Consider the following 27,484-nt stretch of genomic DNA (forward strand, 5'->3'; position numbering starts at 1 on the left):
CTTTCTAGGAGCTTCTTTGCTGATTCTCCTGTGGTGACCAAGCCTGCTACCATCTTAGGCGAAGGGGTAGTCCTTTCTGCCATCTCACCCGATTTGAGACGTGCTCTGGAAGAGTTCCAGGAGGACAAACCTGAGCGTTGTCCCAGTGGAAAGTTGTATGTTCCTGACCAGTGGAAGAAAAGAGTGATGTCTGAAGTTCATTGCTCTGCATTGGCTGGCCATCCAGGTATTTTTGGTACTAGAGATCTGGTGAGTCGGTCTTTTTGGTGGCCCGCCTTGTCTCGTGATGTCAGGAATTTTGTGCAGTCCTGTGGGACTTGCTCCCGGTCTAAACCTTGTTCTCGCTCTAGTGGGTTGTTGATGCCTTTGCCGGTCCCCAGGAGGCCATGGACCCATATTTCAATGGATTTCATCTCTGATATGCCTGTCTTTCAGAGAATGACTGTTATTTGGGTGATTTGTGATAGGTTCTCTAAGATGGTTCATCTTGTACCACTCCCTAAGTTGCCATCATCTTCTGAGTTGGTGCCCCTGTTTTTGCAACAGGTGGTTCGCTTGCACGGGATTCCTGAGAACATTGTATCTGACAGAGGAGTTCAGTTTGTGTCTAGATTTTGGAGGACGTTCTGTTCCAAGCTGGGAATTCAGTTGTCCTTCTCCTCTGCATTTCACCCTCAGACCAATGGGCAGACGGAGAGAACAAACCAGACCTTGGAGTCTTATTTGAGATGTTTTATTTCCGCTGATCAGGATGATTGGGTTTCATTTTTGCCCTTGGCCGAATTTGCTTTAAATAATAGAGCTAGTTCTGCCACTTTGATGTCACCTTTTTTTTGTAACTTTGGGTTTCATCCTCGATTTTCTTCAGGGCAGGTGGAGCCTTCTGCCTGCCCAGGTGTTGACACTGTGGTGGAGAGAATGCACCAGATCTGGGACCAAGTGGTGGATAAGTTATCTCTCTCCCAGGAAAAGGCCCAGCTGTTTTCCAACCGACATAGGACCGTTGGTCCCCAGTTTAAGGTGGGTGATATGGTTTGGTTATCATCAAAAAATATCGCTATGAAGGTAGCTTCTCCTAAGTTTAAGCCTAGATTTATTGGGCCTTACAAGATTTTGGAGATCATTAATCCGGTCTCTTTTCGGTTGACTCTTCCTGTCACATTTAAAATCCATAATGTGTTTCATAAGTCCTTGTTGAAGAGGTTTGTTTAACTAGTAGTTCCTGGGGTGGCACCTCCGGACCCTGTATTGGTTGAAAGTTACATGGAATATGAGGTAGAGAAGATACTGGATTCCCGTCTGGCTAGACGGAGACTCCAGTATTTGGTTAAGTGGAAGGGTTATGGTCAGGAGGATGATTCCTGGGTCTCTGCCTCTGATATTCATGCCAAAAGATTGGTGCGTGCCTTTCATCGGGCTCACCCTGATCGCCCTGGTGGCGTGGATGAGGGTTCGGTGACCCCTCCTCAAGGGGGAGGTACTGTTATGAGTTCATTTTCCCCTTCACCATTGAGGTCTGATGAACTCCCTCTTCTGGTGAAGGAAGGTAGTGAGGCTGATTACCATGCACCTGAGCTGGGAGAGGATGACTGGGCGACGGGGATCTCTGACTGGATATAAGGCAGCCGACGCCCTTCTGGCTCGCTGGTGATTTCTCTGTGGAATTCTAGGAGACCAGTCTGATTCCTGCTCCTCAAAAGCTAAGTTTTCTGCCTTGCTTTTTGCATTTGTGTTTTGGTTTTAGTTTGCCTTGCTTTTCTGGATTCTGCCATTCCCTGCTGGGGTGAGCTGAATTCCTTTTTGTCGGTTTGCTCTGTCTTCAGAAAATACCTGAGCACTGACATAGTCTTTTTGAAGCCTAGCGTCTTCAGGGCCTTTTTTCCTGTCAGTCTGTTGGCTCTTATTTTGATAGGGTTTTTCGTGGATTGCAGACAGCAGCCTTCCTGTCCTGTCCTATCTAGTTAGCTTGGGCCCCATCATTTGCTCAGTCTATCTTTCTATCTGTGTTAGTGTTTTTTCTTCTTGCTTCACCGTCATTATATGTTGGGGGCTGCCTATTGCTTTGGGGTCTGGTCTGGGGCAGTTTAGATTTCCCTTTCTGTCTTTAGGCTAGGCAGTTCTCCGGCTGTGATCGAGGGGTCTAGGGCACCGTAGGAACCCCCCACGGCTACTGCTAGTTGTTGTTGATAGGTTCAGGGGTCTGCAATCCGATAGCTGCCAACTTCTCTGGTTTTCTGGACTTAGCTAGCATTTCTGTTTTTGCCTCCTACGGTGACTCATTCATAACAGTCTCCACTCCAAGAAGGCCAACTTCATTGCTAGCAACTCCCTGTCCCCGATGGAATAGTTCATCTCCGCCGGTGAAAAGGTCTTGCAGAAGAAGAAACATGGATGCTTCTGACCTTGAGCGGTTTTATGAAAAAGGACCACTCCGACACCGACGAAATAGGCATCCACCTCCAAGATAAAAAGTTTATCCACATCGGGGCGGTGGAGAATGGGAGCACTGGCAAAATGAGTCATGATGGAGGAGAAGGCCTTGGAGACCTGTTCAGACCACAACTTGGGGTTGGCTCCCTTCTTGGTGAGGGCGACCAAGGGAGCTACAAAAGTGGAGAAGTGGGGAATGAACTGACGATAGTAGTCTATGAACCCCAAAAAGCACTGCACCGCTTTGAGGGAGTGGGTTCCTGCCAGTCCATTACTGCTTGTAATTTGGCAGGATCCATAGCCAAACCCTGGGCCGATATGATATAGCCCAGGAAAGGCAAGGACTCCTGCTCAAACAGGCACTTCTCCAACTTGGCGTAGAGGGAGTTCGCCCGTAAGCGGTCAAAGACTTTGCAAACCTCTCTCTGGTGGGATTCCATATCTGGAGAGAAGATGAGGATATCATCCAGATAGACCACCACTGAAGAGGAAAGCATATCTCGGAAAATGTCATTACAAAGTCTTGGAAGACGGCCGGGGCATTACAGAGGCCTAAGGGCATGACCAGATACTCACTCATAATGGCCATCCCAGGTATTAAAAGCCATCTTCCACTCGTCCCCCTCATGGATACGTATCAAATTGTAAGGCCCCCCGCAAGTCGAGTTTGGTAAACACTCTCGATCCCCACAACCTTTCGAACAGTTCCGATATCAGGGGCAGTGGGTATTTATTCTTAATGGTGAAGGTATTTAGAACCCTGTAATTGATGCAAGGTTGCCAGATTCTCCCTGATATACTGTGACATGGCCTCTGTCTCCGGGAGAGACAGGGGATACACACGGCCCCAGGGAGGCTCATCACCAGGCAAAAGGTCTATAGGACAGTCATAGGGGCAGTGCGGTGGAAGAGTCTCTGCCGCTCTCTTGGAGAACACATCTGTGTACTGCTGATAGTGCTTAGGGAGCGAGGCAAGGTCTGTGGGGACCTCCGTGGAGGCAACCTGTACATACTCCCTCTGACATCTACCCTCTCAGGACTTGCTCCAACTAAGAATTCTCCCAGAGGACCACTCTATGTGGGGAGAGTGGCAACGCAACCAGGGGACTCCCAAGAGAACCTGAGCGATGCCCTCGGGCATTATAAGGAGGGACACTGTCTCGTGATGGGACGTAGACAGCGAGAGCCTTAGTGGAGCAGTCTGATGGGTAATCTGCGAGGGTAGTGTCGATCCATTCACCACTCTGATGGTGACAGGCTGGGGTAGCATAACCAAGGGGATTGTGTGCCATAAAGCGAAGGCCGAGGATATAAAATTACCCTCTGCTCCGGAATCCACGCAAACCTTTACCGCTAGAGTGGAGGAACCAAACTCTAGCTTTCCCTTGAAGGTTAGCTTAGAGGAGAATGGTGTGGTGTCTAGTAGGCCTCCTCCTATTACCACTAAATGCGAGCGTTTCCCGAGCGCTGTGGGCACCTATTGGCTAAGTGACTAGACTGTCGGCAATGGAAACAGACTATGGAGAGTCGGGCAGAGCGGGACTTAGAACCCGTACGGGACACCTCCATTGCCTCCGACGGCTCGGACGCTCGTTCGGGAGGTTCCAGAGGTTTAGAGAAGGTTGGTGCCAACCTAAACCTCTGTCTGGACTGGGAGCATTTTAACCCATGTTCTAAGAAATGGAGATTAATGCGAGATGGTAATCAGCTCATCCAGAGTAACGTGAACCTCCCGAGTGGCCAGGGTGTCCTTAACGTGATCAGCCAAACCCCTCCAGAAAACCAGTATAAGGACCTTGTCTGGCCATTCCAGCTCGGAAGCCAGCGTCCGAAATCGGATGGCATACTTGCTGATAGGGAGCGAACCCTGTGTCAACGCCAACAACCGGAGTGCGGTATCGTGTGTGACCCATGGTCCCAGAAAGATCTTCAGTGAGACTAAGAACTGAGAGGCACTCTGTACCACGGGGTCACCATGCTCCCACAGTGAGGTGGCCCACTCCAGAGCCCTGCCCGACAAGAGGGAGATGACGAACCCCACCTTAGCCAGCTCAGAGGGGAATCGCGCGGCCAGCAGCTCTAACTGAATAGCGCACTGGCTCACGACCTCTACAAGAGACACTATCGCCTGAGAACTTCTCGGGCAGCGGGAGGCGGGACAACGTCTGGGCAGGGATGGCAGTGCAGACATGAGAGGCAGCCTCCGCACAGGACAGCGACCGCAGTAACATCCGCAGCTGAGGTTGAACGCTCAAGAGCTGCCAACCTGCCCTCCAGCTGCTGGAAGTACCTTTGCAGGCGCTGGTCGTCCGTAATTGCTAGCCAGACCCTGGTGCTAATATGTTAGGGACTGGTGGAATGCACCTAATTAAATAAGAGTAGAGTCTAGGTGCGTTCGCAGTCCGGGGTCCACCGTGCAGAGGTATTAACTGCTGCTAAACAATAACGGACAGTGTATGGCAGGGAATAACCAAACTCACGCGGGTTAAAGTCACCCTGTGTGTACTGAGGCGGACTCTGCTACTTCACAAAGACTGCCCTAACAGGTGTAGGAGCCGTAACCTGTTCAGCCTCACAGACTACGGCTAGGAGAGCGTTAGTGTGAAGTCACAGGACGCTGCCCCAAGACACGGGGTCGGCGCCCCTCTAGACCCACTCACACACGGAGCCGCTACTGCGGTGCCAGGGGTAGACCCTTAAGGAACGCTGTACCCTGTTAACAGCCACAGGTGCAGCAGGCAGTTGCTTACTGCACTGAGTGTGTACAGCGCTGCACTAGCGGATGCCACTAACTAGCCTAAGCGTAGAGCTGGAAAACGCACTATCTGTGCACAGCGCCGCTCTGACAGACACTGCGTTAATGCGGTACCGAGGTGCCGTGTGCTGAATGGCGCCCTCAGGCGCTACTAAGTAAATGGAGCGGATAGCACTGCGGCGCTAGGCAGTGCCAGAACTCAGTGCTGACATGCTCAGTAGGGGAAAAGCAGGACTTAGTCCCAGGATTGCTGCTGACTCAGGCATGATACAATAGTAGAGCCAGAAGGCGCAACCAGACGCCTAGCTTTAGCCTAGGCAAGGCACTGGAACCGACGTCTCTGCTGAGCAGCCTCCTCTCCGGCTGGAGAGGGATGGGAGACCGCAGGAGGCAAAGCTCAAGTTCCCTCCTGTGCAGAGGCAGGAACCCGATGCCTAACACTCATATACATACAAACAAAAAAGGAAGCACAATGTAGCGCCAGAACATGCAAACATGAAAAATGAATTGCATTACTGCATTAGAAGTATGAAAAATTTAGAAAGTTTAGTGCATAAAATGGCCAAGTTATGTGTACCTGGAAGCCACGGTAAGGCATTTCTTGTTTTCCAGGACCCTATCTAATGCCAATCCTCACTTAGACTGAAGTCTTCATCTGAATGGGAACCTATGTAAATCCTCTGTTTAGACTGAAGTCTATATCTCTGTGGAGGGGTAGTGGCCTCGCTTTGATTACAAACGCCTGCGGCTAACAGGTGGAGTGCTCAGTCAGAAGGTTAATGAATACAAATTAAAAAAACTGACCGTCACATCCAAGTATAAGCATAGAGTGAACCGGTGCTTAACCTAGAGTCACCAACTCATATACGGTACATACAAACAGAAGATTTACATAGGCTCCCATTCAGATGAAGACTTCAGTCTAAGTGAGGATTGGCATTAGATAGGGTCCTGGAAAATGAGAAATACCTTACCGTGGCTTCCAGGTACACATAACTTGGCATTTTATGCGCTAAACTTTTTCAATTTTTCATACTTCTAATGCAGTAATGTAATTTATTTTTTAATTTTCTTGTTTGCATGTTATGGCGCTACAGTGTGCTTCCTTTTTTGTTTGTATGTATAGGAGTTGGTGCCTCTGGGTTAAGCACCTGTTTACACTATGCTTATACTTGGATGTGACGGTCAGTTTTTGAAATTTGGGGTTTTGTCTTTGTCTCGTCCAGGTCAAACAGGGGTTAATTGTTTCTGCCTCTCTCTTGCAGAGGGCGGCTATTTAGTTGTCAAATGACCTAGGTCTGGTGTCAGTTATACTCCTGCCCTGAGTTAGTTGACCCCTTGCGTGCCCCTTTTCCCGATATCTTGTTGCTTGTTTGGTTTTGACCCGGTCAGTCTCTTCATTGTGAGTTTGTCTACTGTCTTGGTACTTTATTTGCCCGTTCTGGTTTACTGATCTCTTGCTATGTCCTGACTATCCGTTCTGTCTAATCCTTTGGTACTGTCATGCTAACTCGTGTTTTGACCCCGGCCTGATCTGGTTTATGTCTCTGTATTTGCCCCTTGGTACTTTGACCCGTAATTACCCCTCTAGGAGTTTTCCTTCTGCTCCTAGCTCTCGGAGTTTAGGCCGCGCTCCCAGCAGTCAGGTGCTTCAGGTCCTATCAGGCCTGAAGCAATCTCTCTCTGCTCCTGCTTCCTCTGAGAGACCTGTGGCCGGCTCTGCCCCCAGCAGTCACGTGCTTCAGGTCCTGTTTGTCTGAAGCACGCATCTTCATTGCTGCTGCCCTGCTCCACAGGTATCTTTGGGCACAGTTTGTTTTATTCAGGACCCACGCACTGGCTCAGTGAGCAAGTGCAGTGCGGTGTTCATGATAGTAAGTGTACTCAATTTCTCCCAGTACACATAATGCACACAAAGCTCTACTTGGAACACAAATGGCACCACTCTGTACATGTTATACACACACTGCTCCACTCACCTCATATATACGCGGCTCCACTCACCTCGTACACACACGGCTCCGGCTTGGACACACACGGCTCATCTCTGTATACGTCATACACACGAGCCCCGAGCCTCCGCTCCCTACAATTCGTACACACACAACTCTGCTCCGTACACCTCATACACACATGGCTCCGCTTGGTACACAAATGGCACCACTCTGTACATGTTATACACACACTGCTCCACTCTCCTCATACACATGCCGCTCCACTCACCTCGTACACACACGGCTCCGCTCTGGACACACGCGGCTCATCTCCGTATACGTCGTACACACGAGCTCCGAGCCTCCGCCCCGTACACTTCGTACACACTCGACTCCACTCTGTATACCTTGTACACGCGGCTCCGCTCCGTACACCTCGTACACACACGGCTCCGCTCTGTATACCTCGTGCACACGCGGCTCCGCTCCGTACACCTCGTACACACACGGCTCTGCTCCGTACACCTCGTACACACACGGCTCCGCTCCGTACACCTCGTACACACGAGGCTCCGCTCCGTACACCTCGTACACACCCGGCTCCGCTCCGTACACCTCGTACACACACGGCTCCGCTCCGTACACCTCGTACACACACGGCTCCGCTCCGTACACCTCATACACACACGGCTCCGCTCCGTACACCTCGTACACACAAGGCTCCGCTCCGTACACCTCGTACACACGCGGCTGCGCTCCGTACACCTCGTACACACACGGCTCCGCTCCGTACACCTCGTACACACACGGCTCCGCTCCGTACACCTCGTACACACACGGCTCCGCTCCGTACACCTCGTACACACGCGGCTCCGCTCCGTACACCTCTTACACATATGGCTCTGCTACATCCCCCCTGTAAACCCCTCCTGACCCCACACAGAAACTTCCCCTCATCCAGCACCATGACAACCAGCACAGGCCCCTGATCATGTGACCCCCGACTCCTCCCCTCCTGTGACCTCATCACAGGTCCTGTGTGCACAGAGCAGCCATATATGTGGTGTGCGGCTCTGCAGGTGGAGGTAGGTGCTGGAGATTCCCCATTTCTGGGCTGCACAGGGGGCAGTAACCCCTCCATTCCTGGAGATAGTGCCCCTGCCCCCAGCTCTGCCATGTGTATATAGATATCTCTCAACTTTAAAAGATGAGAGAGGGACAATTTGTGGCGAGTGTAGGAACAGGAAACAGCTGGGGACAGATTCATTATTAGGCCAGAGTCAAACTTGCGAGAAACTTGCATGAGTCTCGCACCTCAATACCCGGCACTCGGGCCCGGAGTGTGCGGCTGCATGTATTTCCATGCAGCTGAGCGCTTCTGTCCGAGTGCCGGCGGCAGTGCAAAGGTATTGAGGTGCGACACTCGTGCAAGTTTCTCACAAGTGTGACCCCGGCCTTAGACACACACCAGCTGAGTCTGGCTGTCCCCACTGACTATATTGAGCTCCGATAACAATTTGTCAATATTCCCATCGTATGTCAAATCTGTTCTTTTTCTGATAAGTCCACAGTCAGGCTATCTCCTCAGTGTTGCTCTCTGACCTTTTGTATATGGGATCTTTATGATGTTACATCGTCATCTTCTCCCCATTCAGGTCCCTACAATATTGGATCCTTTCGGTGGAGAATCTTCTATAAGAGAATTTTCCTGATTGACCCATCAAGAATGGATAGTGACAGGAACAAGATGGCAAAGAGGCTGTTACACCTCACCCTAGAGATCATCTTACAGCTTACTGGAGAGGTGAGAGATTCTGATGATGTCACATTACATCATTCTTATCTATGGGAATAACAGATGGACAGAACTGGAGAGGTGAGGACTCTGGAAATGTCTGTAGTGAGATTTATTAATGTGTCTCTCCATAACCAGGATTACACAGTAGTGAAGAAGACCTCTAGTGAGCGCTGTCAGGACCCTGTGTCTGAGGGATGGGGAAGACCCCTGAACCCAATCACGTGGCCTCCACCTCACACCCTGATACATGAGGACATCAATGACCAGAAGATCCTAGAACTTGCCTACAAGATGATTGAGCTGCTGACTGGAGAGGTGACACTACTGGGAATGCTGGGACATTATACAGTAACGCTATGGAGGGATCGGGGGGATGACTGTATCATTGTATGTGTCAGGTTCCTATAAGGAGTCAGGATGTCGCCGTCTATTTCTCCATGGAGGAGTGGGAGTATTTAGAAGGACACAAGGATCTGTACAAGGATGTAATTGTGGAGGTTCCCCAGCCCCTCACATCACCAGGTAATAGATATGAATAATTTCACTTCTTTAATAATAATTGCTGAAGTAAAGCTAGAAAATAGATAAAACAGCCAAAGGTAGATGGCAAAAAGTGTGGTTAAGGCTACTTTCAGACTTCAGTTTTTTGCTATCCGGCACAATGCGGCGAAATATGTAAAAGCTGGATCCGGCGCCTGTTACGACCGGATCCGGCTTTTTGCCCGTACACTTTCATTGTCGCCGCATTGCGCCGGATGGCAATGCGGCGCGTCCGTCTTTTGACGGATTCGGCAAGAATTGCCGGTCCGGCGTCTGGGAAAAAACGTTGCATGCAACGTTTTTTCCAAACGCCTGACCGGTTTTTCGCACTGCGCATGCCCGGAATATCTTCTCTGCCAGGAATATATCCGGCAGAAAGAAGGATCCGGTGTCAGTGTTTGCGGCCGGATCCAGCAGTCCGGTATTTCACCGCATCCTGCCGGATAAAGAAAACTGAAGTCTGAAAGTAGCCTAAGCCATCAATTTAACAAATAAGGTATTCAAATAACGTTGCATGAACTGGTCACCAACACAGAGTGCTCCTAAGTGTATGTAGGGTGTATAAACAGGTAAGAGCAGATTCTGAGGAAACTTTAATATGGACAAAGAGGAAATAGTTAGATAAATCAGGTAAAATGATTTGACAGTCTAAGGAAATGTTGTTTTAGAGCATGCTTAAAACTGTCGATACTGGTAATTAATCGAATTGTCTATAGTAGTTCATTTGAGAATTAGTGCAGCACAGAAGACGTCTTGGAGATGGCAGGAGGAGGCTCAGATTGTTAAGGTTGTTAGTCTTAGGACATTAGTGATGAGGCAGAAGATGTTGGACGGCGCAAAACTGTGGAGAACTTAGAGCGTGAGAATAATAAGTTTTATATTGTATTCAATAGCGGATGGTCAACCAGTGTACTCTTCAGATTTTGTGTTATACTATGCCTGGTGAAGAGACTTGAGTCGTCTCAAAAACTTGCCATTTGTTACCTTTTAATGGCTAACTGAAGAGATGGTATCAACCACTGAGGACTCTCAAATTTTAATATTTTTCAATCTACTGGCTAACACGGTACAAAGATGTATTTTTCTTGTATTATGAGCAACAGTAAGAATTTTTGAACAGACAAAGAAAAGGTCGAATTCTAGAGATGTTTTTTAGATACAGGAGACAAGTGAATGATTGGATATAGGTAGTAAGAGAAAGATCTGAGTCAAATTCAAATGTAACCTCAAGTGATCAGGCACTCTTGCTTGGGAATTGTGGTGAAACCACACATGGAAATGGTAATATTGGGTTTAGGTAGAGTAGTAGTGGGGGGAAAACACAAGGAGTTCAGTTTTTGACAAATTCAGTGTTACATAAAGGAAAGACATAAAGTTAGAAATGACAGATAATCATTGATATTTGGTAGTAATGTCTGGGTGATGTAAAGAGAAGTGTATAATTTGGTATCTTCAGCATCAAAGATGGTACTGTAGAGCGAATCTGCTGATGGTTTGTTCAATAAAGTCAGTGAGGTGAGGAGGAGGGGAAGAAAAGCCAGCAATTGATACACCAAAGAAGCTGTCAGTGAGGTAGGAGGAAAAGCAAGAGAGCAGTATTCTTCATGACAATAGCGCAGAGCATAGTGAGGAGGAGCTGGTGATCCACAGTGTCAAATGCTGCAGAGAGATCCAGGAGAATCAGTGGAGAGTAGTGACTATTAGATTGTGATTTTAGTAGATCATTAGAGACTTTAGTAAGTGCTGTTTCTGTAGAGTGTAAAGAGCGGAAACCGGATTGTAAAGGGTCAGAGATTTCTGGAGATAACACACTAGATGATAGTGGACCAAGCATTCCAGGAGTTTAGAGATAAAGAGGAGATTAAAGATATGTTTGTAGTTAGCAGCGCAGTTCTGGTCAAGGGATGTTTTTTGTAAGTATTGCATGTATGCTGCTGTGTTTGAAGGAGGGAAAGATAATGGATGAAACAGAGAGGTTACATATTTTAGTTACTTTTGTTGTGACAGCAGGCGAGAGGGACTGAAGGAATTGAGAGGAAATAGGGTCAGTGGTGCAGGTAGTATGGGGCGAAGAAGTGAGAAGCCTGATAACTTTTTCTTTTCAGAGAAGATCACCATAAAAATTTCTCACCGTGATCTGCTGTGAAGTTACTGAGTTTGAACTCCTGTGACCTCATGACTGACTTTTTCCCACGGTGCTGATGTCACCGCAGTTCAGCCCTAGTGGGAACGCAGCCTCACTGACCGGAGGTAACCACGATGATGTCACCGCTGGTCAATAATGTTGAGCTCGCAGCAGCAGCTCATTCATCAGAGGTTCTCAGCCTGGACGGTCGCATCTTGGCGCCGTCCAGGTTGAAAACTATATATCCCCCAGACATGGATTATAGCATGGGACAGAACGACTGACGAGTGAGGGATATTGTTTTTTTTATTTTTGTTTCATTACAGGAGACAAGGAATTCAGTGGAAGGTGAGTATAACTGTGTTTTCCATTTTTATATAAAATCTAGCTGAAGAGCCCGGCGCTGCCCGAGCATAGTAACTAACTACGGTTAGCTATAACAAATTATAATGATTATATCTACGTATATATATAAAGCTGAGTGTATAGCCCCGCCCACTCCGCATAGCCACATTCACTATAATATCCCACATCATCCCGTCAGCCAGAGCTACCGGACTACTACCCCTAATATCCCACATCATCCTGTCAGAGCCACCCGATTACTGCCCCTAATATCCCACATCATCCCAACAGCCAGAGCTACCGGACTACTACCCCTAATATCCCACATCATCCCGTCAGCCAGAGCCACTGGACTACTAATATCCCACATCATCTCGTCAAAGCCACTGGACTACTACCCCTACTATCCCACATCAACCCGTCAGCCAGAGCCACCGGACTACTACCCCTAATATCCCACATCATCCAGTCAGCCTGGAGTCCAAACCAGAGCGCTGAGTGGAACGGCCCTAACTTCCATACTGGGGATCCCTTTAAGAGAGTCCTGGCTTCAGAACCAGAGCACTGAGTGGATTTGCCTTGACTTACATACCAATGATCCCTTTAATAGAAGCCTGGGGTGAGAATCAGAGCGCTGAGGGATTTACCCTAACTTCCATACCGGAGATCCCTTTAAGAGAGGCCTGGGGTCAGTACCAAAGCGCAGAGTGGATTTGCCCTCACTTCCATACCGGGGATCCCTTTAAGAGAGGCCTGGGGTCAGAATCAGAGCGCAGAGTGGATTTGCCCTTGCTTCCATACCAATGATCCCTTTAATAGAGACTTGGGGGCAGTACCAGAGCATTTGAAGGCAAATGTCTTGACTTTCATACCGGGGATCCCTTTAAGAGAGCCTGGGGTCAGAAACAGAACGCTGAGTGGAATTGCCCTAACTTCCATACCGTGGATCCCTTCAAGAGAGGCCTGGTGTCAGAACCAGAGCTTAGTGGAATTGCCCTAACTTCCATACTAATGATCCCTTTAAGAGAGGCCTGGGGTCAGTACCAAAGCGCAGAGTGGATTTGCCCTCACTTCCGTACTGGGGATCCCTTTAAGAGGGGTCTGGGGTCAGAAACAGAGTGCTTAGTGGAATTGCCCTAACTTCCATACTAATGATCCCTTTAAGAGACCCTGGGGTCAAAACCAAAGCACTGGATGGATTTGCCCCAACTTCCATACCAATGATCCCTTTAAGAGAGACCTGGGGTCAGAATCAGAGCACTGAGGGATTTGCCCTAACTTCCATACCAGAGATCCCTTTAAGAGAGGCCTGGGGTCAGTACCAAAGCGCAGAGTGGATTTGCCCTCACGTCCGTACTGGGGATCCCTTTAAGAGGGGTCTGGGGTCAGAAACAGAGTGCTTAGTGGAATTGCCCTAACTTCCACACTAATGATCCCTTTAAGAGACCCTGGGGTCAGAACCACAGAGCTGAGTGGAATGGTCCTAGCTTCCATACCTGAGGACTCTCAATTCTGAATATTTTTCTATCTACTGGCTAACACGGTACAAAGATATACATCTTTCCTGTATCAAAATCTCGGTTTCTTAAGAATTTTTCTCTATCTCCACCTCGTACGTTCCTTCTAATCCTTTCCACTGCATAAATCTTCATGCCAGATAAATCCCTATTATGGACAGAAATAAAATGCTTCGATAAATTGGAAACATTTCTGGTGGTAGTTTGCCCGACCTCATATAGATGTTCACGTCTTCTCTCTTTTAGTTTGCGGATGGTTTATCCTACATATTTTAAACCGCATTTAGTACATTCAGCAATATAGATAACATAATTTGAGTTGCAATTTAAAAACTCTTTGATTTTATATACTTTGTTATTGGAAAAAGATAAAGTTTTAGATGAAAAACGACAAGTTTTATATGGTAATTGACCACACTTGTGATATCCAAATGTGGATAACCAGTTGCCTTTATCACTATTATAAGATTCTTCTGAACGATATAAACTAGGCGACAAACTATTGCCTAACGTTAGTGCCCTTCTGGAAACTATTTTAATTCCATTTTTTAATAATTCACTCATGGTATCATCTTTACGTAAAATATGTAAATTATTATTAATGATCCTACGAATTTGGCTAAAATAAGGACTATATGTGAGAATTAAAGTCGGACAATCACTATTTTTATGAATAGGGGAATTGGACTTGATAAGAGTATCCCTTGATTTTTTATTTACTATATTTGCAGCTCTCTGAATACACTGTGTTCCAAATTATTATGCAAAAAATATTTCCTCATATTTTCTCTAAATTACCTATATTATTATTATTATTATTTATTGTTATAGCGCCATTTATTCCATGGCGCTTTACATGTGAGGGGGGTATACATAAAAACAAGTACAATAATCTTAAACAATACAAGTCATAACTGGTACAGGAGGAGAGAGGACCCTGCCCGCGAGGGCTCACAATCTTCAAGGGATGGGTGATAATACAGTAGGCGAGGGTAGAGCTGGTCGTGCAGCGGTTTGGTCGATCGGTGGTTACTGCAGGTTATAGGCTTGTCGGAAGAGGTGGGTCTTCAGGCTCTTTTTGAAGGTTTCGATGGTAGGTGAGAGTCTGATATGTTGTGGTAGAGAGTTCCAGAGTAGGGGTGATGCGCGAGAGAAATCTTGTATGCGATTGTGGGAAGAGGAGATAAGAGGGGAGTAGAGAAGGAGATCTTGTGAGGATCGGAGGTTGCGTGCAGGAAAGTACCGGGAGACGAGGTCACAGATGTATGGAGGAGACAAGTTGTGGATGGCTTTGTATGTCATGGTTAGGGTTTTGTAATGGAGTCTCTGGGCAATTGGGAGCCAGTGAAGGGATTGACAGAGGGGAGAAGCTGGGGAATAGCGGGGGGACAGGTGGATTAGTCGGGCAGCAGAGTTTAGAATAGATTGGAGGGGTGCGAGAGTGTTTGAGGGGAGGCCGCAGAGCATGAGGTTGCAGTAGTCAAGGCGAGAGATGATGAGGGCATGGACTAGGGTTTTTGCAGATTCTTGGGTGAGGAATGAACGGATGCGTGAAATATTTTTGAGTTGAAGTCGGCAGGAAGTGGAAAGGGTTTGGATATGTGGTTTGAAGGAGAGATCAGCATCAAGGATTACTCCGAGGCAGCGAGCTTGTGGGACTGGGGAGAGTGGGCAGTCATTTACTGTAATTGATAGGTTCGTAGGGGGGGTCACGTGAGATGGGGGAAAGATGATGAATTCTGTTTTGTCCATGTTGAGTTTCAGATATCTAGTGGAGAAGAAGGATGAAATAGTGGACAGACATTGAGGGATTCTGGTTAGTAGGGAGGTGATATCTGGTCCAGAGATGTAGATCTGTGTGTCATCAGCATAAAGATGATACTGAAAGCCATGAGATTCTATGAGCTGTCCCAGGCCAAAGGTGTAAATAGAGAACAGCAGGGGCCCTAGGACTGAACCTTGTGGGACTCCGACAGATAGGGGGCGAGGTGAGGAGGTGGTGTGTGAGTGGGAGACGCTGAATGTCCGGTCTGTTAGGTATGATGAGATCCAGGAGAGGGCCAAGTCTGTGATGCCGAGGGATGAGAGGGTCTGTAATAATAGGGAATGGTCCACTGTGTCAAAGGCAGCCGACAGGTCCAGGAGGAGGAGGACAGAGTAGTGTCGCTTGCTCTTGGCAGTTAAGAGGTCATTGGTGACCTTAGTAAGGGCAGTTTCAGTGGAGTGGTGTGACCGGAAGCCAGATTGTAAGCGGTCGAAGAGGGAGCAAGAAGAGAGATGGGAGGACAGTTCAAGGTAGACGTGTTGTTCCAGTAGCTTGGAGGCGTATGGGAGAAGTGATATAGGGCGATAGCTAGATACAGAGGATGGGTCAAGAGAGGGCTTTTTGAGGATAGGTGTGATGGAGGCATGTTTAAAGCTTGAGGGGAAAATGAATTGCAGTCATTGTTATTTTCCAGTCATCTAATAATCTAGTATAATTGCAATGTTTTTGAACAAACTGCCTATGAAAACAGTATATTTTTAAAAATAAGAAACACTCAAAATGCATGTTCCAAATTATTATGCACAGCAGAGTTTTCAACCTTTTTATTTTGAACAAAAAAATGGTCAATTGTGAAATTATAAGCATTATCAGCTTATTACAAAATGAAATCAAACAGTTTTCAAGTCAAAACTTTATTCTAGGTGATGTTACATTTGCACATAGGACCCCTTGTTCGAAAGAAGCTTCTGAACTCTCTCGTCCATTAAATTTGTCAGTTTTTGGATGGTTTGTGCTTCAATTGTTTTGCATGTGGACAGAATACCCTCCCAGAGCTGTTGCTTAGATGTGAACTGCCTCCCGCCATCATAGACACTCCTTTTGATGATGCTCCAGAGGTTCTCAATGGGGTTGAGGTCAGGGGAAGATGGTGGCCACACCATAAATTTGTCCTCTTTTATGCCCATAGCAGCCAGAGATGCAGATGTGTTATTTGCAGCATGAGACGGTGCATTATCATGCATGAAAATGATCTTGCTGCGGAAAGCACGGTTCTTCCTCTTGAACCATGGCAGGAAGTGCTGTTTTAGAAACTCCACATAGATTATAGAGTTCATCTTTACCCCTTCAGGGATCCTAAAGGGGCCGACAATCTCTCTCCCCATGATTCCAGCCCAAAACATTACTCCACCTCCTCCTTGATGGCGCCTTAGCCGTGTTTTCATGGGGTGTCCATCAACCAGCCATCCTCCACTCCATCCATCTGGACCATCGAGCGTTGCACGGCACTCATCGGTGAACAAAACAGTTTGGAAGTCAGTCTTCATGTATCGTTTGGCCCACTGGAGCCGTTTCTGCTTGTGTGCAGTGGATAGAGGTGGTCGACAGGATGGCTTACCCACAGCTGCAAACCTCTGAAGGACCCTGCATCTTGTTGTTCGGGGGACGTTGGAGGCACCAGCAGCTGCTCTTTTAACCTGACGCAATTGCCTGTTGGAAAGAGACCTCAATTTTTCCTTATCAGCACGCACACGTGTGTCCTGGGAATCAGCTACATACTTCTTGATTGTGCGATGATCACGATGAAGTGTCTTGGCAATGTTGATTGTAGTCATGCCTTGACCTAAATACTCCACAATTTGTTGCTTCTCAGCAGCCGACACATCTTTTTTCTTTCCCATTTTGGCAAAAAATGTAGGCTGCTTAATAATGTGGAACAGCCTTCTTAAGTAGTCTTGCCTTTATTTGGACACACCTGCCAAACTAATTTGCACAGGTATCTGCAATTGCTTTCAGTGATATAAAGAGCCCTGACACACATCACCATCAATGAGTTTAACTGACAAACAAAAAAATTCTAACCTTATCACTCCTAAACTCTTTTTGCATAATAATTTGGAACACAGTTTAGTCCAATTGGGATAACCCCTTTTATTTAAACGATTTTTAATAGGGATTTATCTGGCATGAAGATTTATGCAGTGGAAAGGATTAGAAGGAACGTACGAGGTGGAGATAGAGAAAAATTCTTAAGAAACCGAGAGGCATATTGGATCTATATGCTTGATATACGCGTTCCCTTGGGATTAAACCTGAGAGAGAAATTTATGCTGCTCTATTGAGTATATATTTTTTATGTGTTATGGTATAATTGTGTTTTTTTTCTTTTTTCTCCCTTTTTTTTTCTATTCTCACATGATACAAATTTTATAAACTGCACTCTTGATTAGATGATTTTTATCACCTGTGATTGAATTTCATATGTTGCCCAGCTGATATTCCACAGCTACTCTGAATCTAAGAGCCCTTGCGCTCGAAACGCGTTCAGAGACTTTGGGAATATCCCCATGCGGTAACTTCATTTGTTTGCCGATATTTGATCACAAGCAGCCATGAATTTATTTTTAAATGTGATTCAATAAAAATTCTGGATTTTATCTCTTGGAGCTGGACCTTTCATTTCTTTCTTGGACACAGTAACGCTACTTCTCCTCTGATCTCCTGTCAGTGCGAGATCAGAGGAGAAGTGGCACTACTATGAGTCAGATCGCAGAGTTCATGTCACGGTCACGCGTGTCTCTGGACGCAGCGAGTACCGCAAGGCGAACCCATATGACACACGTGACACTGGATACACCGCCTCCAGTTGGGCGAATTTAAATAATTGGAGGTGCAGCTGGATACACCGCCTCCAACTGACGAATTTAGATATTACACGTATATATAAAGTAGTCTGGAAACCCCGCCTCCACTAAGGTAAATTTAAAATATAAAGGGGGAACCTGGGTAACATTAACAATGGTGGGCCCTGCAATAGGGAATAGGGAAGTGGAGACCTCCTGAACTCCCCTGAGCCAGTGTCCCTGCACTACTAACGTTCCCTACGCCGGTTCCACACCGGGCGACGCACAGGAACCTAAAAACCCTAGCTCGCCCTGAACCTAAACCCTCACTAGGGAATTGGTCGGTGCGGAAACTAATCCCACCACTGCACTAAACACACATGAGGGAAAATGACAATACAGGGGAAACATCTCCACCCGGATCCATCACCATAACTGGATCCTTCACCATAGTGCAGCCTTGGAGCAGAGTCCACCACCAGTTGCAGCTGTCCAGTAACAGAGTCCCAAAGATGAGTTCAGCTCCTGCCCAAAAAGTCAAGCATGCTTGAGTCCATCTCTCAGCAACCAAGTCCCGCATGCTGAGTGCAACTCTCCATAGTCGTCACTCCACCAAGCCATGCAAGCACTTCCTGCCGACACCATAAACTGTGACTCCACCACGCCATGCCAGTCCTTCTTGCAGACCACATAGCTGCCACTCGTCCCCTCTGGCTGGGCTGTGCAGGACTCATGTTCAGCTCCTTCCTTCACCCAGGCTTCCTTGTGAAAGACTAACACACAATATCACCAACAGTGATTGAACACACCTGGCTCTCTTTTATAGAGCCTAGCACCTGATTTGTAATTAAGTGCACATTAAACCAAAGAAACTAAAGTGCACTGCCACTCACCACCATCGGGGAAACTTAGAATGAACGACACCACGTGTAATAATTGTAATGGCCACCGGGGGCAATCACATCACATTGGCACCTAGCCAAAGGAAAAAAAGTTCACTTATCCATTTAAACTGTCAGATCCACGCTGGATCATGACAGTTCAGAGGGGAAACCGTGTGACAAGGCAGCGATCTTGTCTCAAAAAAAGTAAAGAAAAAAAGCAGGTACGTAGATTAGGGTTAGGGCTAGGGTTAGGGTTGGGATTAGGGTTAGGGGTGTGTTGGGGTTAGGGGTGTGGTTAGAGTTATGGTTGGGATTAGGGTTAGGAGTGTGTTGGTGTTAGGTTTGTGGTTGGGTTATGGTTAGGGTTGGGATTAGGGTTAGGGGTGTGTTGGGGTTAGGGTTGGAATTAGAATTGGGGGTTTTCACTGTTTAGGCACATTAGGGGCTCTGCAAACGCAACATGACACCCGCAGACTATTCCATCAAAGTCTGCATTTCAGAACGTCACTACTTCCCTTCCGAGCCCCACCGTGTGCCCAAACAGTAGTTTTCCCCCACATATGTGGTACCAGCGTACTCAGGACAAATTGGACAACAACTTTTGGGGTCCAATTTCTCCTGTTACCCTTGGGAAAATAAAAATTTTGGGGCAAAAAGGTCATGTTTATGGAAAAAATATGATTTTTTAATTTTCATGGCTTTACGTTATAAGCTTCTGTGAAGCACTTGGGGCTTCAAAGTGCTCCCTGTTACGGCAGAGCACTACGGCGGTAGTGTGCACTGGGTATAACTGCACCCAATATGCACTAAGGCAAGCTCTGTTCACACACAGAGCTGCAAGCATAGAGTATACAATAACGCTGAGTCTGTTCTATGTCACAGACTGACAGCAACACAGATACGGTATTTAAGGTCACAGGAGTAGCCTTAAACCGCAGGACTACTCCGTCTAAACCTACCATAACAAAAGATGCGGAACGTCGCAACTGCGAACGTCCGACAGACTGCAACCGCAGCGCGGTGTGCATGAAGCCACAGAGGAGACACCGCAAACTCGCTGGTGCGATGCAGGACGCTAGCTGCTGGAAAGTATAGCTGGAGCGCGCTGACGCTAACGCTGCTACTGGCGGCTGCCCAATCACTCACACAATCGTAATATCAGAGGGAAGGGGTTTCATAATAAGTCAGTCACCAGTCCAAGCATCCATCACCATACATACAGCAGCAGTATGAAAAATACTAGCGCATGGCATAGCGGCCATGCGCACTTTTTATAGCGTACGGGACCTGCCGGAAATCTCCAGAGCCCTGAGCATAACCTATCAAATCAGGAGCAGGACCTGAGCACCTAACTCCTGAACTCCAATGAGAGCTAGTCCCGTGAGCATGCTCAGAAGCTGGGACAAAGGACTTAGCCTCTGGAGACAAATGTGTGAATCTGGATTCCCGCATAGGCATTATAGAACCCAGATTCCTAACACTCCCCACACATCTAGATAAGTTCCTTAAGGGGTCTAGTTTCCAAAATTGGGTCATTTGTGGGGGGTTTCCACTGTTTAGGTACATCAGGGGCTCTCTAAATGCGACATGGCGTCTGATCTCAATTTCAGCCAATTCTGCATTGAAAAAGTCAAACGGCGCTCCTTCCTTTCTGAGCTCTTCCGTATGCCCAAACAGTGGTTTAGCCCGACATACGGGGTATCTGCATATTCGGGAGAAATTGCACAAAAAAGTTTGTGGTTCATTTTCTCTTTTTACATTTGTGAAAATTAAAAAAATTGGTTCTGAAGTAAAATGTTTGTGAAAAAAAGTTAAATGTTTATTTTTTCCTTTCACATTCCATTCATTCATGTGAAGCACCTGAAGGGTTAATAAACTACTTGAATGTGGTTTTGAGTACATTGCGGGGTGCAGTTTTTATAATGGTGTCACTTTTGGGTATTTTATGTCATATTGACCCCCCAAACTCACTTCAAATGTGAGGTGGTCCCTAAAAAAAATGGTTTTGTAAATTATGTTGTAAAAATGAGAAATCGTTGGTCAACTTTTAACCCTTAGAACTTCCTAACAAAAAAAAAATTATGTTTTCTAAATTGTGCAGATGTAAAGTAGACATGTGGGAAATGTTATTTATTAACTATTTTGTGCGATATGACTCTGATTTAAGGGCATAAAAATTAAAAGTTTGAAAATTGCAACATTTTCTAAATTTTCACCAAATTTCGATTTTTTTTTTAACAACTAAGCGCAAGTAATATCTAAGAAATTTTACCACTATCATGAAGTACAATATGTCACGAGAAAACAGAATCAGCAGGATCCGTTGAAGCGTTCTAGAGTTATGACCTCATAAAGTGACACTGGTCAGAATTGAAAAAATTGGCCCGGTCACAAAGGCGAAAACAGGCTCTGGTGCGAAAGGTTTGAGAGGCCTGGGGTCAGAACCAGAGTGCTTAGTGGAATTGCCCTAACTTCCTAGATCAGTCTAGATCACGTGAAGTCATTATTCCTCTTTGGTCAGACCTCATCTGGAATATTGTGTCCAGTTTTGGGAGCCACATTTTAAAAAAGACATCAACAAACTGGAGCAAGTTCAGAAAAGAGCGACCAGAATGGTGACCGGTCTGCAAACCCTGTCTTATGAGGAAAGGTTGCAGGATTTGGGAATGTTTAGTTTGCAAAAGAGAAAACTGAGAGGAGACTTAATAGCTGTCTACAAATATCTAAAGGGCTGTCACATTGTAGAAGGATAAACTTTATTCTCATTTGCACAAGGAAAGACTAGAAGCAATGGGATGAAGCTGAATGGGAGGAGATACAGATTAGATATTAGAAAAAACTTTTTGACAGAGTGATCAATGAGTGGAACAGGCTGCCACGAGAAGTGGTGAGTTCTCCTTCAATGGAAGTCTTCAAACAGAGGCTGGACAGACATCTGACTGGGATGATTTAGCGAATCCTGCTTTGAGCAGGGGGTTGGACCAGATGGCCCAGGAGGTCCCTTCCAACTCTACGATTCTATGATTCTATGATTCCTTACTAATGATCCCTTTAAGAGACCCTTGGGTCAGAACCACAGAGCTGAGTGGAATGGTCCTAACTTTGATACTAATGATCCCTTTAAGAGACCGTGGGGTTAGAACCAGAGCTCTGAGTGGAACGGTCCTAACTTCCATACTCCCTTTATGAGAGGCTTGGGGTCAAACCAAACCGCTGGATGGATTTGCCCTGACTTCCATACCAATGATCCCTTTAAGAGAGGCCTGGGGACAGTATCAGAGCACTGAGGGATTTGCCCTAACTTCCATACCGGAAATCCCTTTAAGAGGGAAGATATGCCTATGGGATGGAGTTGCCATATAACTATAGGATTAGTAATAGATAGGTGTCTTTTAGACGCCTCTCCATTACTAAGCCGTGGGCTTGATGTCACCTGACAATACAATGGTGGCTTCAACCACACAGATACGAACCCCACTTCCCACCGATACAGGGCAATTGGGAAGAGCTGGGCAAAGCGCCAAAATTGGTACACCTAGTAGATGTGCCTTTTCTGGGCATTTTTAGGTTGGAGGGGTCAATATCAATGGCCCTTTACCAGCCTGAGAATACCATCTCCATACCCAGCTGTCTGCTTTAGCAAGGCAGGTTGTCAAAAATGGGTGAGAGCCCACGCCGTTTTTTAACATTATTTAAATAAATAAAAAATACGGCGTGAGTACCTCTCTATTCTTGATAACCAGCCTTGCTGACAGCTGAGGGTTGCAGCTCCCAACTATGAGTTTTGCCTGGCTAGTTATAGAGAATACAGGAGAACCCAAGCCGGATTTTTTATTTATTTATAGCACAGACAGCCGCTCCTGCTGTCACTGTTATTAGGGTCAACAGGTGTAGGCTGATGAGAGTAATAGTCCCATCAGCCGCTGTCTGCTGTTATTGTTATCACTTGTATATAACTCTTATCATTCTTCCCTGATCACCCCTAAACACGGTTGCCACATGTGTGCCGCAAGTATTACACACATGGACACTGTCATCTCTGGTACTGTTTTTTACGGTACCAGAAAAATCAGGAGATGTGAAACCGGCCTAACATGTATGAAACTATTTTTGGTTTTCTAAGGGTACGTTCACATGGTCAGTAAATGCTGCGGTTTGGATGCCGCATACATCCGCAGGGTCCAACCCGCAGCGTCCAGATGTTACAGCATAGTAGATGGGATTTCCACTATGCGGCCAGAGACGCCTGCGGATTACCCGGAGACGGACATGCGACATGTCTTTCCAGACTGCAGCATGTCAACTTATCTTGCGGAGACCGTGTCTCCACAAGATAAATGTCACCCGTACAATGTAATGGACGCAGTGATTACGCACTGTTAAACGAACACATGCGGAATAATCTGTGTTCAAAAGCCAGCAGTGCTTTGGATGTAGCGGACATGTGCTGCATCCAAAGCGCTGCCGATTCCTGACCATGTGCACATACCCTAAATGTTATTCCTTGCTGATGAATGGAAAAAAAGCTAATGTCATATGGATGGCAAACGTAAGACAGCAAAGGTGAAAATCTTTTTTCTGGCTACTTAGTATAGGTTGAAAAAATGCAAAGGTCCATCAAGTCAACCTTTCTCCACCAGTTATCCAATCTCTATCATTATTACTTATAACCCACAATGCCACTCTTGTGACACAAGCATCCAGCCCTTTTTAAATGTTGTTATAGTATTTGCTATTATTGTCTTTAGTGGTCGGCATTCCGCTGTCTTACTGCTCTAACTGTGAAGACCTCTTTCACATTTAGCTGCCGGAATCGCCTTTCCTCCATCCGTAAGGAATGTTCCGTGGTTCTTTGTACAGTCTTTGGAAGGAAGAAGTCAGGTGCCAGTCCTTTGTATTGCCCACACAATGTACTTATGCTTGAAAATCAGATTTTTTTTATACTGTTGTGTGAACTTTGCTTTACCGTGAGATTGTGATCTGTTTTACCACAAAAGTTGTAAGGTTGTTGTACACATTAATGTCATTTAATCCCACCATTTTAAGTTGGATATGGTGTTGCTATAATGTGAATGAAGGTGTCCCAGTTTTTTATGACAGAAGATGTCAGAAAAAAAGGAATGTGGAGAGGTCAGTAGGGGCCAACCTAAAATGTGTGGCAAGACTTAATCTGTTATTTATTGAGTTGTGCTACCTGCCTTGCAATTTGTATGACTTTTTTGTACATAAATGTTACAAAATATGAATGTTTAAATTATATAACAAAAATTAAAAAAAATCTCACTTTTATTTTTGCTAGGTGATCATATAAGAAGCTCAAAAAAAAATGTGATATCTACAGATGTTACAGCCGATGACCGTGGTATCACACAAAATACATATGAACAGCAAGCCATTATCCCATCTATACCCGCAGCCACTCACAGCATGTATAAGTTGTGTTACCCTGTCCAACTGGTCTATGTGCCTGACTCATTACAGACTTCATTACAGACCGTTAAGCAAATTAACAATGAAAGTAAGAATGTTGAACATCAAAGAATTCAAAAGGGAGAGCCTTCATATTCATTTTCTCAAATGAGGAGAATTGTGGGAAATCTATTCTCATGTCCCGAATGTGGGAATTTTTTTGCAGATAAATCAAGTCTTGTTTTACACCAGAGAATTCACACAGTGGATAAATCATTTTCATGTACAGAATGTGGGATTTGTTTTAATCAAAAAGCAGATCTTGATAGACATGAGAAAAGTCACAAAGGAGAGAAGTCCTTTTCATGTTCCGAATGTGGGAAAAGCTTTAAGCAGAAATATGATCTTATTACTCATCAGAGAATTCACACAGGGGAGAAGCCATATTCATGTTCAGAATGTAATAAATCTTTCAGCCAAAAAACACATCTTAATAGACACCAGAGTGTTCACACCGGAGTGAAGCCATATTCATGCGTTAAATGTGGGAGATGTTTTTCTCAGAAATCAGTTCTTGACATGCATGAGAAGAGGCACACAGGGGAGAAACCATTTTCATGTTTAGAATGTGGCAAATCTTTTTTTGTTAGAGCGCATCTTGCTCAGCATCAGAAAATTCATGTAGGGAAGTAACTAGTGATGAGCGAGTATGCTCATTGCTTGGGTTTTCCCGAGCATGATCGGGTGGTCTCCGAGTATTTGGAAGTGCTCGGAGATTTAGTTTCTGTCTCCGCGCGGCTGCATGATTTGCGGTTCCTTGACAGCCTGAATACATGTGAGGATTGCCTGTTTGTTAGGGAATTCCCACGTGTATTCAGGCTGTCAAGTAGCCGCAAATCATGTAGCCGCGGCAACAGAAACTAAATCTCCGAGCACTTCCAAATACTCGGAGACCACCCGAGCAACGAGCATACTCGCTCATCACTAAAAGTAACCATTCTCCTTTTGGTAGACATTTGTGTTATTGACAAGTAATAAAGCATACAGCAATTATAGTCAAGTAATGTTACCTGTCATACATTAGAAATGGAGCGAAATGTCAGTCCCTAAATAATTATTAAACATTATTTGCAGTTACCAATAAGCGTCTTAATTCCAAAATCTAAAATAGCACCCAGAAAGCACTCCAATATATCAGCCAGGTCTCTACAATTTATAGCATTAATAGATATAACTACATTTCAAACTTCTGTTTGCCAATCATTAATACTGTATATACTCGTGTATAAGCTGACCGGAGTATAAGCCGACCCCCCTAATTTTGCCACAAAGAACTGGGAAAACTTATTGACTCGCGTATAAAAAAATAAAAATAGATACCAATAAAAGTAAAATTAATTGAGACATCAGTAGGTTAAATGTTTTTGAATATCCATATTGAATCAGGAGCCCCATATAATGCTCCACACAGTTCATGATGGCCCCATAAGATGCTCCATACAAAATACACCCCATATAATGCTGCACAAAAGTTAATAATGGCCCCATAAGATGCTCCATAGAATAATATGCCTCATATGCTGCTCCATAAAGGTTATGGCCCCATAAGATGTTCCATAGAATATGCCCCTTTTGCTGCTCCATAAAGGTTATGGCCCCATAAGATGTTCCATAGATTATGCCCCATATGCTGCCCCATAAAATGCTCCATAGATTATGCCCCATAAGATGCTCCATAGTTTATGCCCCATAAGATGCTCCATAGATTATGCCCCCATAAGATGCTTCATAGATGGGGGGGCTGCAGAGACGTGCCAGGAGGGGGTAAGTATGATCTGACTCCCCCGCCGACCCCCTGGCGTATATGACTCGCGTATAAGCCAAGAGGAGGACTTTCAGCCCCCAAAAATGGGCTGAAAATCTCGGCTTATACGCGAGTATATACGGTAATTGTTTGTTAGAAAAATGTTGGGCTATCTTTTTTTATTCTTTACATTCATACCTCAGAGTTACAGCTCTGGAAATTAAATCACCTTAGAATATCTTATTTCAGTCCAATAGGTGTGACTACACAAACAGTACCATACTTGACTCAAACTGTGTGGACCTGCAGTAGCATAAATGACATTTTGATGCCCAAACTCTAACCACTTTGAAAGGCCCCATTCAAATGTCTGTTGTTTGTTTTGTGTGTGTCCCCTGTTCGTCCCTTTTTAATAGGATGTGTGTCCATATTTGTTGGTGGGTGCATTTTCACGTTTATTTTTATATTGCAGCCCATAGGTCCACAGTGATAACCGGACATATGACCAAGTTTGGTTTGATTCGTGAACCAATAATGTCAAATAATGGGTTAATGAAATAGTCGGTATAGTAATCTGTATGCCATTGATGTAATCTGTATTACATCAATGTGCTGTCCGTTAAACCCTTACAAAGGACCTATTGCCAATCAGGAGTTGCCATTTTTATTTACTAAAAAGTGATTAAATTGAATATAAATTAATGTTGCAAGGGTTCCTAATGTCCCCCAAAAGATCTCGATCTTTTTTTTTTTTTTAACCAAAGTCAGGCTTGAATTTCCAGGCTTTGGGAACCAGGCATGCAGTCTTAGATCCTACAGACCCTCTTGCAGTGAAAGAGTGATATCTCGCTCTTTCCACTAACCCAGTTGTGCATGTACTTTGATATTTAAATTTTCAAATACTGTAGACTGTATACTCGAGTATAAGATGACCCGAGTATAAGCCGAAGCACCTAATTTTGCCACAAAAAACTGGGTAAGCTTATTGACTCGAGTATAATCCAGGTATGCATTGTCCCAGTCCCTGTCCTTGTATGCATGGCTCACCAGTCCCTTTCCTTGTATGCATGGCTCCTTATCCCATATCCTTGTATGCATGGCTCCTTATCCCCTGTCCTTGTATGCATTGTCCCCTAATCCCTGTCCTTGTATGCATGGCTCCCTGTTGTGAACTCATTTTCTGGTCTACCAGTTGTGAGTTCCAGGCTCCCTCTGGTGGTAGCAGGAGGTAGTGAGGTTGATTTAATTAGTAGAGATCTGCCACCTGATGATGAGGATAACGATTGGATCTCTGGAATCTCAGACTGGATTTAAGACAGCCGACGTCCTATTCTG

General features: G+C 45.6%; 1 protein-coding gene across 1 annotated transcript; it reads left to right on the top strand.

The window, feature by feature from the left end:
* Positions 1-8,154: 8,154 nt before the first annotated feature.
* LOC141051105 (gastrula zinc finger protein XlCGF66.1-like) lies at positions 8,155-25,194 on the top strand. The gene is made up of 5 exons (XM_073547984.1): positions 8,155-8,204; positions 8,775-8,923; positions 9,053-9,232; positions 9,316-9,439; positions 24,236-25,194. Exons 2-5 carry the CDS (start codon positions 8,846-8,848, stop codon positions 25,036-25,038), a joined length of 1,185 nt encoding a protein of 394 aa, XP_073404085.1. The 5' UTR covers positions 8,155-8,204; positions 8,775-8,845; the 3' UTR covers positions 25,039-25,194.
* Positions 25,195-27,484: the final 2,290 nt, after the last annotated feature.

This window comes from Dendrobates tinctorius, unplaced genomic scaffold (assembly GCF_039654945.1).
Source record: "Dendrobates tinctorius isolate UK_male_01 unplaced genomic scaffold, ASM3965494v1 ptg000155l, whole genome shotgun sequence".
NCBI classification, from domain to species: domain Eukaryota; kingdom Metazoa; phylum Chordata; class Amphibia; order Anura; family Dendrobatidae; genus Dendrobates; species Dendrobates tinctorius.

Bases quoted from the DNA above. Each gene is read 5' to 3' on its own strand.
- LOC141051105 (XM_073547984.1), top strand. From the start codon at position 8,846: ATGGATAGTGACAGGAACAAGATGGCAAAGAGGCTGTTACACCTCACC. The intron at 8,924-9,052 runs GTGAGAGATTCT...CTCCATAACCAG, and splicing joins TCTTACAGCTTACTGGAGAG to GATTACACAGTAGTGAAGAA. The intron at 9,233-9,315 runs GTGACACTACTG...TGTATGTGTCAG, and splicing joins TTGAGCTGCTGACTGGAGAG to GTTCCTATAAGGAGTCAGGA.